This window comes from Cricetulus griseus, chromosome 2 (genome assembly GCF_003668045.3).
Source record: "Cricetulus griseus strain 17A/GY chromosome 2, alternate assembly CriGri-PICRH-1.0, whole genome shotgun sequence".
NCBI lineage: Eukaryota > Metazoa > Chordata > Mammalia > Rodentia > Cricetidae > Cricetulus > Cricetulus griseus.
Window position 1 is genome coordinate 195,369,025 of NC_048595.1, and position 12,419 is coordinate 195,381,443.

A 12,419-nucleotide genomic window follows, 5' to 3' on the forward strand; every position below is an offset into this window, starting at 1 on the left:
GCAACCTATGTGGAACAATATAGGATTTACAGAGAGAGCAAGAGAGAGAAAGACAGGGAAACTTAACTGAACATCAAAGGTAAATTCATGATACATACATGACAGTTTGAAAGGAAGCCCCAAAGGCACAAATCTTTGATATGTTAATTAGACAGAAATAAGAAAACAAAAATTACAATATTCTTGCTGTTAAGTAACAGGTAGTATTAAAAGACTGAACACACAGGCACACAAAGGAAAAAGGAAGAATAGGCTTTCTACAAAATTTCTTGTCTTTTATATTGGAAATACAATAGTATAGTCCAGCCTTTAAAAACTATATACTATCCAAGATTCAGTTGTCTCAAATATCACATGCTGCTTTCTTTAAAAAAAAAAAAAAAAAAAGGTTTAAGAGTTTGTATAAAATATATTGTGTAACAATAATCATTTACAATCCACATATATAAAAGGGTTGGTTTATTGTAGTTCAAATACATAAACTGAACATTCAAACATCTTAAAATTAAACTTTAGAAACAAAAGTTCAACATTCAAACAGGAGTAGTTTACAGGGAACATCCAGAAAGGTAATTTTGTTGTCTAATTCAGAATTTCGGTAAAGATCATTCAGTGGATAATAAAGTATGTTTAACCAGGATTCTATTCTGGCCAACATGTTAGTTATGAATGTGTTCATAACCTGAGAAGAAATTACTAAATAAATCTTCTCCTGGGCTAAACAAGACTTGGCCTCTAACTCAGAGGGGAGAATCAAAGCACGGAAGTAAACAAATACAACTAAACTGTTCTTTAGAGACAAAGGTCAAAGTGTGTCCATCATAATAGTCATAGTCTCTGGAAGAATTCAATTCAGTGTTTTCTCTTTTACCCGCTTAAAAAAAAAAAAATTAAAACAAACCCCAACTTCAGTTTTCTTGGAGTCTGTGGTATTTGCAAGCTCCAACCACACACGCTCCTGTCTTGCTGAGTAACACTGCTAGTAAGAAGACCACCAAGTCACTGACTTCAGAACAGGATGATTTTTAGCTTCGAGATTTTAAATTTACTAGACAGCCTATAATTGAGTATGTATGTCAGTCATGCCACACAAAGAAAAGCATTAAATATTTCAAAGTGTTCTGTTCAGAGACTGCTCACAATTGCTTCTCCTTCTCTTCATCAGGTGGTTCTGCAATAGGTTGACTAATGCACATATATGTAAAAACCTGAAAATTTGGCTCATGCAAGCGTTTTTTCCATTAGAGAGCCCGTGGACGGGTATTTAGAATTATTTTGTGGATCGTCTAGTGGGCTCTGATGCTGTGGGAGGTGGAGGTGGACCCCGGCGATCCAGGTCATCAACATAGGCCACAATCAGTTTCCTCCTCTCCTCTGGTACACAGTCCAGTACTAGATACCGTTTGTCATTCTGCAAAATCTTTTCTACATCTTTCAGGTGTTGATCAGATTCTTGGATTAGCTTTTTGGATCTGAAATAAGAAAAAAGTTTAAGAATTACTGGCTGCTGTTCACTAGTCTTTCAGAATGAGCTGGAAATGTCCATCTAGTTCCTAATTGTGTTCCACTTTTTTTTTTAAAGAAAAATTCACTGCAGCAGTCACCTTTGGAAATTGCTCAGCAAAGACTCCAAGGAGTGAAAGGGCCTCAGAAGCTGAATTACCCTCCCGCCCCTACTGGTGGTCCCTCCAGATCAGGGCTGAGGGTGGGTAGGTAAATCTTGCCCGTGCTGTACCTGTTCTGTGGATGAACAGAGGACTTCAGTCTGCGGGGCTGCCAATCCCAGCATCTTTCACAAGCTTTCACTTTCACATCTTTCACTAAATTAACTATAAAAATGTAGAAAGAAGTCTTACTTCACATCTAATTTAAAAGCCCAAGCTGATGCAAAACATTAAGGATCCTGACCAAAAAATCCAAATGACAAAACACCTACAAACCACACCCTCAGCGCTATCTATCCTCCCGTGCACACCCTTCATCAAGGTTGTCTTTAAAGGAAGAAATGCTGGAGCATGAAGCATAACTGGTTCCCTGCACACAGACTGTAGGCAATGTCAAACTGCTTTCCTGATGAAAGTTACTAGTGGTGATGGACTCGTGGGTGTGCTACACCAAAACTTCTTTTGAGGGCTCTGATTTTTAATTTTTTAAAAAATAACTGTATCCAGCAAACTGCTTTCCCAAGGGGGAAAAATGATTTATCTGCCTTAACAAGATGATTTCAGGCGTTGACGGTCTAACCACACTCAACAATCCTCAGAGGAGGCAAAGATAATTCACAGTGAAGGATTCATTTAAAGTCTCTTCATGAATACAATGCTTAAGACTTGAGGGTCCTCAAAAAAAAAAAAAAAAAAAAAGCAGCGAAGTAAAAATAAAAGTATATTTTAAAAACTGGATGTAGATAACACAAAATAAGAATTGACATCTGGGCCCTTTCTTAAAAAAAAAAGAAAAAAAAAAAAGAAAAAACCAAAAAGAAAAAGAAAAAGGTACTGTGGTACAGCCTGTATCTGCCCTTGAGGATAGCTGGCATCTTCTGACTCCTAAAATTAACAATGTCAACATGTGTGTGAGTGAAAAGTATGCTCTGGCCATTAGAGTACAGGCTAGTAGACAACAGCTGCCAGTGGGAACACCTGACTGCACATACCTGTATGTTATAAATTTGGTCTCTTTCAAAAGTGTCCTGAAGTCAGCTTTGGCAGTGATGTATTTGTCTCTGATGTACTCTTCAAACTCCCTTTGTTTTTTCTGCAGGGATGGGGAAAAAATAAGATTAAAGGGAAAACCCACAAATTCTAAAACAAACAATTTCCTTATTAAAGCAGTAACCTGTGAGATCTGTAATAAAATTCAGAACAGAAAAAGACAAGGCAAGAATATGTTTTTCTTTCTACAGAACTTACTATAGCATATAACCTGCACATTTTTAAGGAGAAAAAAAAGGAAAAGTAAAACCACAAGAATGATGAAGCACACTCAGCTAAAATGAAATTTGTCTTCATAATGTCCTCAGGAGACAAGCTCAAGAGAAACAAGGGACTAATGATCAAGCATTCATTTCCTAGAGTTTATCTTCAAGCACAAAGACAGTAAATGCCACATGTCTGGATATACAAAGCAAGAGAACACTCAACATAAGTGCACACTGCTTTCTAGTGAGGACACTGTAATCAAAGTTCTGTGTCACCTATATAGATCTTGCTATCAATTCCTTGTGAGTAGTCAGGTAAATTAGAAACTGACAGTGGGTCTCCTAGCTATCAGTCTATCACTCTTTTCCAGTCCTACATATCTTATGGTCCACATCAAAAATTCAACTTACTAGAGTTTAAGTTTGAGAAATTTAGTCTCTGGGATTTTCAATGTCAGACCTAGAGATACCAATCAGTAACAAAACAACAAGTAAAGCCAAAGGGACAGAATGGTGTGTTACAGTAAGCTGTTTTTTTTTTTATTATGTGAGCCTGTTTCCTACACAGAAGCCAGTGGACAAGAACTGGGCTCTGCTTTTAAAATCTCATGCATTGGAGACTCTGCTTCTGTAGAGTCTCCTCTACAAGAACATAGGACCTCACACTGTTTGCCAGTTAACTGCAGAGGGAGGTGCTTTGAAAGCTTAGCACCAATTGCCAGTCCCGTGTCTATCTAGCAGAAACTGACTATAGTTTCATTCAATTGGTAAGATCCTTAAACACAAATTCAACCCTACAATTCTAAGCTTTAGATTACTGCTTTCCTGTTAATATATTGAACACATTTTTTTTTTCTTTTTATGCACTTAAAAGCCAGAATGGTGGCACATGCCTTTAATCCCAGCAATAGGAAGGCAGAGGCAGGTGGATTTCTGAGTACAAAGCCAGCCAGATCTACAAAGCGATTTCCAGGATAGCCAGGAATTTATAGAGAAACCATATCTCGAAAAACAAAGCAAACAAATAAATAAAATATACTTAAAATCCTGATTTATATATTTCATAATCTATTCACTTAAAATAATATTTGGCTTCATGTTTGGTAAAAATTAGTTTCATGTTTGGTCAAGCCATTAACTGATAGGTACAATTTTGCTGTACCTATCAATATTTATAAACATCAAGGTGTATAGTGCACATCTGTAGCCTCAGTACTCTGTAGGCTAAGGCAGGAGGTTTATTAGGATGCCAACCTGAGCTACAGTTAGTTCCATGCAAATCCAAGAGCCATAAGGAGATATCCCAAATCCTCTTACCCTGTCACTGGAGGAGAACTTAATACACCGAGGATCTTCCTTAATTATTTTTTTCACTTCTTTCCATGTGGATGTTAAGGTGATCTTTGAAAAAAATAAGTGAAGCAAAACATAAATACAATTTTCTTTTATTCAGGGAGTCAACTGCAGCACATATCGTACATAATATTACACACTGACCTGCAATCTCTTGTAATGCCCAAGCGTAACTGGACTAGTTAGGGACAGGGAGCAGCTTTAATGCAATTTCTTTTTGCTGGCTTGCCACAAGAGTTATGTTCATGGCCATACTTTCAAGGTGGCCTAAGACAATCACCTGCAAACCCTGTATTTACATGGGCAAACATCATAACTTCTGAAGAAACCATCACCAAAAAGAGCAAATAAACAGGAACAAAACCTGGACAACAAAGCATACAAACTGCCAGATGAGGGCCTACAGCACCACACTGCAAATGGAAGGAAGGAAGGAAGGAAGGAAGGAAGGAGAGCCACTGGTAACCCACAGCTAAGGGCATATTAGTCACCAGAGAAGCAGCTATACCTCTGGAAGCTGTAAAAAGAACTAATTCCTAACAAATGAGAACATTGTGATGCGTTTAAAATGGGGGAAAAAAATCACAAAAGAATGTCAAATATGGGTCTGATCAAGACACTAAAAATTGTGTCAGTATTTTACGTCAAACTATAAATGAAGATTCCAGAAATGAAAGACGGGGATTCTCACCGCAGAAGTTTCATCCAGAAGTTGCCTAAAGTGCTCCCTTTTCTTTTTGGTAAGTGCTTCAATGTGTTCATTAAAAAGCTTCTCTTTCTCCTCTCTCTCCAATAAGGACCCAGATTCCCAGCGGTGATCTTTCCGGAGGGTCCTCCTAGTATCAGACCATGACACATCGGAAGAACGTACCTAAAAACAAAGAACAATGTGTGTGTGTATGTGTATGTGTGTGTGTGTGTGTGTGTATTTGGTACATATACACAAACCCCACCAAGTGGACTCTGCATATTTACACATTAAGAAGCTCAACACTGTAGTCAGGAATGATTAACTTCATCTGGGCTTTACAAAGGTAGTCACATTTAAAAACTAAAAAACATTACCTGAAAAGCAATTGATCCATCCTTTCAACTAGACTACCTCAGAAATGAATCCTGTCTTAAAAGACCACATTAAGTACAACGTTCAGTAAGTGAATTTGTTCAGGTGATTAGCTTACCATCAAGTTAACCAAAAACTAAGCAATGGTACATTTCCAATAATTTAAGCAAGAAGGTTATGGAAGTACCATTTTAGTTAATAAGTCTCCTAAAACCTACTGTAGAACAGAAACTTTAACTCCTGCTGATCAATTACATGATAAAATACTCAGGCTGGGGTGGGGGGTAAAGATGATAATCACATCATCTTCCAGTCAGGACCACTAAGAAGTCTAAGTAGTACTTTGTCTCTAATTGTGTCAAGTAAAAGAAATGTTAAGTGTCTTTTATCACTAAATATCCACCCTCCAAAAAGCAGTACAACAAACCCTGAGCTCAAATCTGGACTTATTAACCCATCTACTAGAAGAAACATTTCTAACCCACAGCAAAAGGTCATAATATATAGAAATTAGTGAGCATGACAGTGCACATTCATAAACAGTAAGGGTAAAAAGAGTATGATTATCTCAATACATACAGAAAAACAACAAAATTCAATATTCTTTCATAACAAAAACACTTGAGTAGGAGCCAGCAAGATGGTTCAATAGGTAGGTGCTTACTTGCCAAGTTCAATGACTAGGGTCTAATCTCAGGAACACACATGGTAGGAGAGAATACACTCCTGAAAGTTGTTCTCCGAGGTCCACACGTGCTGCATGGCCCAAGGTCACACATGTACTTTTACAAAAATAAATGTAAATAGACTGGATATAGGGAGAATGTAATCCAGTACAATAAAGACCATCCATGAGGAGTTACAGATGATCATCTCCAAGAGTGAAAAGTTGAACATTTTTCCTCTAAGGCATGAGGTATTAGGAAATCTTCTCTCAAAATAGTTCTTTTAGAAGGCAAGAGGAAAAAGACATCTAAACAGGAAGTAAGAGTTTAAAATGACTCCAGTTGCTGATGACATGATACTACATACAGAAAAACCTGAAGATTCCACTACAACACTATTAGAAATGATAAATTTAGTAAAGTTAAGAGAATACAAAAACAACCATACAAATGTAAGATTTCACAAGTAACCAAAATGTAAAGTATAAGAAAATAGCATATGCAACAGCATCAAGGCCCTCCCAAAAAATAGTAGTATAAATTTAAGCAAGGAGTAAATAACTAACACTGACAAAAAAGAAAAACTTAATAAAGTACAAACAAGCTGAACGATATTCTGTACTCACTGATTAGAGAAACAGTTCTTAAATTCCTATGGAGTCACAAGATCTTAAAAGCCAAGACAATCTTGAGCGCAAAGAACAAAGACAGAAGCACCACAAACTCTCATTTCAAAATGTAATTATAATACTAACTTTGAAAAAAAAAAAAGATAAAGTAACAGCATCACAGTTTCAGTTGGTTCACCAACACCATCAATGGCACAGTACTATACACAATGACAGGAAATAGAATGAAAAGACAGAAAAAGAGGAAAGAAGAAAAGAATACAAATGTCTTTAGCATCTAAATTATGTGTTTGGCACCAGAACTACAACTAAGTAAAATAACAACTGTCATTTCTTTCAGAATTTGTATTTTCTATAGGGCAAATGTATTCAGTGTGACAGTGGTGTATGCTCAACACAAGGTGCTATAGGTAGGGGCACAGCCTTTAGGAGAGGTGTGTTTTGTCTGGTTAATTATAGTGTTTCCTCCTGCCTTTGCCTCCCAAGTGCTGGGGCTAAAGGCATGTGCCATCAACGCCCAGCCAGTATGCACTCTTCAAGAATAAGAGTGTGTCACTGCGGTGGGAAGGTGAAGGACTGTCACAGACAGAAGAGTGCTTCCCTATGTTAAAGAAAGCTGCACACCAAGGCCTGAGGAGAGCAAGTGTGATAGATAAGGAGCAGACAAGTCTACTTTATATAAGTAGCTGAACTAGCTAGGTATAGTATGGTGGTGCAAGCCTGTCAAGGCAAGAGGACCAGTGTCCAAGACCAGCCTGGGGCAACAAAGGAAAACCCTGTCTCAGAGAAAACCAACCAACAAAGGAACTGAATTTTAAAGCAAAATAAAAAACAATAGAGTTGAACTTGACTGGCAGGCAACGGCTGGGAGTATGGAAAGTCTTCACCTAGTCAAGTAACCAGGAGACACAATGAGGTTTGCTCTTCACAAAACCACTACAACTGCAATTAAAGCAAAAGACTCAGAGAATGGCAGGAAGGAAAGAGATTTCAAACTACAGAAAATGTCAAGGATGCAGAGCAAAAAAAAAAAAAAAAAAGCAGCAGAAGCAAGGAAGAAGTGAAGTGACAGTAGCAGGGAGAGTCCAGCTAGTACAGGAGACAGTATAGGAAAGACAATGACGGAAGAATGACACAACAGAGCAGCCCCAATAGTCAGTTTCCCTACATATCTCAACAACTCTAGGGCTAAGGCAGGACTTCCAAGAAAGTCGCAGAGTCATCTCTTGGGTCAGTACTCTCTAACACTGTATTTCACAGCATCCTTATCACAATGATCCTAAACTAGTGGTTCTCAACCTGTGGGTCTAGACCTTTTGGGGGTTCCTACATCAGATATCCTGAATATCAAATATTTGTATTGTAATTAGTAACAATAGCAAAATCACAGTTATCAAGTAGTAATGAAAATAATGTTATGTTTGGGGGTCACCACAGCATGAAGAACTGTATTAAAGGGTCGCAGAACTAGGAAGATGGAGAACCACTGGCCCTAAACCATCAAGAAAAAAGTCCAATTACACCCAGCACACTTTATTTCAATGGCAGGTATATAATAGTTTCAGATGGCTTTCACCAAAAACTATCTTAAAAATTAAGTTTTGAAGTATGAACTTTCATTTTAAAAAACAGTTAACTTTGAAATTTCTTGTGTTTTCCTATGCTAATAGTATTATAATACCAAGAATTCAATTTTTAAAGGCTCTGCAAATAATAAATTATATCATAATGAAGTAACAGACTTCCAACATCCAGTATGCAGAGAAAGGGAAATACCATGTCAGACAGAAGAGCCTTGAAATTCTGGATTGCTTCTTCTCGTTTGTGCTGTTCTCTCTCTCGGTCAATTTCTTTCGTTTGCTCAGAACGTGCTTTTTGAACTTCTCTTTCCCGTTCTCGAAGGCTTGCCTCAATGCGGGCTTGCCTTTCCAGCTCCTTTTCCTTTTCTGAGTCTAAATTCTGCAAAAATATAATTACATTATCCTCCTTACCAGCCTCATTAATATTTCTTCCTAAGTCTGGCAGTGATAGCCCACACCTTTAATCCCAGCACTCAGGAGAGGAGCTGAGTTCAAGTCTACAGAGCTAGTCCCAGTACACCATGACTACACAGAGAAACCCTGCCTGGGTGAAAGAGAGGTTTTTACCATAAAATACCTTGCCAACAAAATTGTTCAAATGTAATTTTTCCTTAGATTATTTCTAAACATGTTTTCCCAATCAACTACTGAGATTCATAATTTCATCTTCCCCATCAATTATGAGAAAAATTCCACATATAACTTTAAACAACATGAAGCAATGTAATATTAAGGGTATAATACCAGTGAATATGATGGTTTACCTTAGCTATTTTTTCTATGTACTGCTTGAAAAGGTCTTCTCTCATTGAAGAACTGTCCACTGCTTTGTACCTCGGGTCACTTTCTACTTTGTCTTTTACTTTGCTCCATCGAGACTGACTGTCCAAGTGATGATTGGATAAAAGCTCAAAGAAATCTGATTTAATCTACATTTAAAAAAAAAAAAGCGAGGGCAGGATGATACACTGTGAGAAATTCTCCATGTGTAAGTAATTAACAACCTACTTCTTACCTTAATCATGATTATATTAATTTTTAAAAGTCACTTACTTGGAGGGCAATGAATCTTAGTGAAACAGCAATTCCCCCATTATTAAAAAAGACAAAACTCAAGAAGCATACAGACTATATAAAATTTGCCAAATTCCCATCATGTTTTAAACTACACAGACAACAGCATGTAGGCTGCTTATAGCCTGTGAGTTGACAGCTGCCATGCTTTCAAATGGAACTTCAACTTGAATTGAACTGTACATAGTTTTAGCAAGATCCAAGCTTATGAGGTGACAACAAAATACTTTACTATGAAGATGGTAAGAATGACTCATTTTAAAAAATAGATGAATAATTTTCATTCATTAACATTAAGAGAGAATCCAACTTCTATTTGCTTTTAAAATCAATGTTTATACTTACCTTCATAAGAAAACTATGTAATTTTTCTAAATTTAAAAAAGCATTCCAGTGTCTGTATTTTTTGACACGTACACATGCCTCCATTTTGCAATAAAGTTTAGTGTCAAAAGTCCTGAGGAATACTAAACCTAGACCTCAACTCTAAGAGACGTCTGCTTAATGGTGGAGGAAATGTGACAGGCATTTGTTTTTATGAATCTTCATTGGGTTTTACATGTTCACCATTTGAATTACTATGTACTGCTACATACAACAGAAGATAACACCCAGAGTCAGTATAACACTGGCCAAGCCATTTTACCCACTGGGATTAGTCTACCTTCCTTCCTGACTACGGAATGAGGAATTAGAAATGGCAATAGAATCTAACCTGTGGCACAAGAATGAATGAATGGTACTTTCTGCCTATTCCTATTATTATTCCCCCTCAGAGGATTATGGGAGGTTATGTTCTTTTTGAAAATCATTTGTAAAGTTCTAAGACAAAGAACGACTGTATCAGAAACATTTTTGAAAACCAGAGGAACCAATCAGCCATGGATTTCTGTTATTAAACTTGGACTTTAACTTAGTTTGAATTAGTAAGAAATGCCCATAAGCCCAATTTTTCAAGTATTAAAGTATTTTTTGTAATAGCGTAACTTTTCTATTCACCTTGTCAACTTTGTATCTAATAAATACCAAATTCCTAGGTTTGCTTGGTAATTAGAAGGCAAAATTTGCACTAAAATAACACGTGTACTTTGTATCAAAAAAAGACTTGTTCTAAGACATGGGAATTTATATTAACTTAAAGTCTTCAAACATTAGATGCAAACTATATAAAATAGTTTTTAATATATGCCATACATGAATAAGTACTATAAATAAACTCTTTAAATCTTTTCATTGTGGGAACTGCCATGACAAGCTTGTTAAAGCTGCTAAGCATAAAAAGCAGTCAATAAATAAATAAATGGCAAAAAATAAAATTTACCATCAGCTTAACTCTCAGCCCTTCTGTTTTCTATTCTTACCACAGCAAAAATACTTACACTGCACAGCACAAAACTTAAAAAAGAAAAAAACAGCCAATTTACTAATAGAGTTAACTCTTTACAGTAAGCAGTAGTAAACAAAAGCTTGGGTACTGGCTTTTGCAAACAAAATGCATGTTTTTTTACAAAATGAAAAGCTACAGTGAAGCAGTGAAGCAAACCCTTATTTTTCATACCCTGCTATTGCTGCCAGTCTTGCCAAATGCAAGGTTGCATTTTTTAAGTCTAAGATGAACAGAAACAATACAGAGGAAAAGTGATAAAATTTTCATTAACCAAATACTTCACAAAATATGAACATAAAATCTATTACACTTAACCCTTATAAATTCTCTGAGGTCTAGTAACGTTTTGCATTCTTTAAATTAGCTCAGTCTGTCTTTATAATCTAGAGGATAAAGATTTTTATAGAAGTCTTTACTCCGATTTTTTTTTGATGTCCTGTCTATTCAATGTTCTTCTGGGGACACCACATTCTGGGTCTTGGGAGGCGGGAGAACTAAAATAATATATATGTAAGTACCAGAACTGTAGGATGTTAAAAGCAACAACAGCACAACTAGGAAATCCCCTAATACCATGTGCACCAGTGATGGGCAGCTGTTAAAGCTAAACTGACAGCCACACACAATAAAACTGCAAAGACTATGCATTTATTATAAAATAAAATTCCAAATTTGTCCCAAACATGTTTAGAAAATTAAGTTATTAAAAAGGCCAATTTACATTAAGTGCAATCATACATTATCAAATGATCACCTGGCTTTCATTAATCAAATACATTATCCTAAAAGTCAAAAGTAGTGGCTTGAAAGACAGCTCAGCAGTTAAGAGCACTGGTGGCTCTTCCAGGACAGGGGTTCAATTCCCAGCACCCACAAGGCGGCTCACACCTGTCTGTGACAACAGTTCCCAGGCTTCTAACACCCTCACACAGACATACATGCAGGCAAAACACCAATGATCATAAAATAAAAATAAAAAACACATTACATATTAAAAATATAAAAGTCCAGAGTAGCAATTCATTTATGTGATTCTAATAGATATATGAAATATTCATGTAATTTTGTTTACATTGTTTTTCTGCACATTTCTTTTAAGAAGCAGTCATTTAAAGTCATCTGTAATATAATTCTATAAAAATTTACTTCAGAGCCTAACATATCAGATAATCAGAGCTCTCCTATTCTTATCAAAAGCTGTTTCATCTAACACACTATTTTAATTGAAAGAGGCTTCTTCACAATAACTTAGGAAGACTTCCTTAACAAGGTCTCTTAATAGAATTTATAACATTTAGTGTCCCATAATAAGAAGCAATTTTGAATGTCAGGAATGATGATGCTTCAGAGGCTATTTCTCCATTACAAAGCACAGTGGAACACTCAGGAGAGTGACTGTTTTGACGGCTCACACACCACTGGAGCCATCTTCCCACTGTTCCGCCCCCATGGTGGTGAGTTCTCTATTTCTGACACTGCTATCAAATGACATTTCAGATGCATTAATCTTTAATAGCTGACCTTTAATTCTGATAAGCAATAATTTATACGTAAGGTACATTTACTGAAAGATTAGAAACTTACTAAAATGATATTTTTACAGAATACAAAGATTAAGTTCTTTGAAATTCAAATGTTAACATCTATAAAGACTTTTGAAATCTTCACACACTTGAGACACCATGGAGCATGTAGTTCTAAAACCCAGGTTTACCAGACACCTTACTTAATAGAATTTAAATGAATTC

At 36.3% G+C, this 12,419-nt stretch overlaps 1 protein-coding gene across 6 annotated transcripts in view; it reads right to left on the minus strand.

The window, feature by feature from the left end:
* Positions 1 to 442: 442 nt before the first annotated feature.
* The window catches only part of Tcerg1 (transcription elongation regulator 1), a 52,862-nt gene continuing 40,885 nt past the window's right edge, over positions 443 to 12,419 (minus strand). For 3 of the 6 annotated variants that reach the window (XM_027397989.2, XM_027397988.2, XM_027397987.2), the window contains 6 exons: positions 8,975 to 9,139; positions 8,407 to 8,589; positions 4,965 to 5,144; positions 4,238 to 4,321; positions 2,657 to 2,757; positions 1,271 to 1,472 (listed from right to left, as the gene is read on the minus strand). In XM_027397989.2, coding sequence (XP_027253790.1) covers positions 1,271 to 1,472; positions 2,657 to 2,757; positions 4,238 to 4,321; positions 4,965 to 5,144; positions 8,407 to 8,589; positions 8,975 to 9,139 — 915 coding nt within the window. Of the gene's footprint in view, positions 1,473 to 1,735; positions 1,830 to 2,656; positions 2,758 to 4,237; positions 4,322 to 4,417; positions 4,563 to 4,964; positions 5,145 to 8,406; positions 8,590 to 8,974; positions 9,140 to 12,419 lie in introns of those variants that run through there. The other 3 variants (XR_003481801.2, XM_027397986.2, XM_027397990.2) reach the window with 3 other exon arrangements.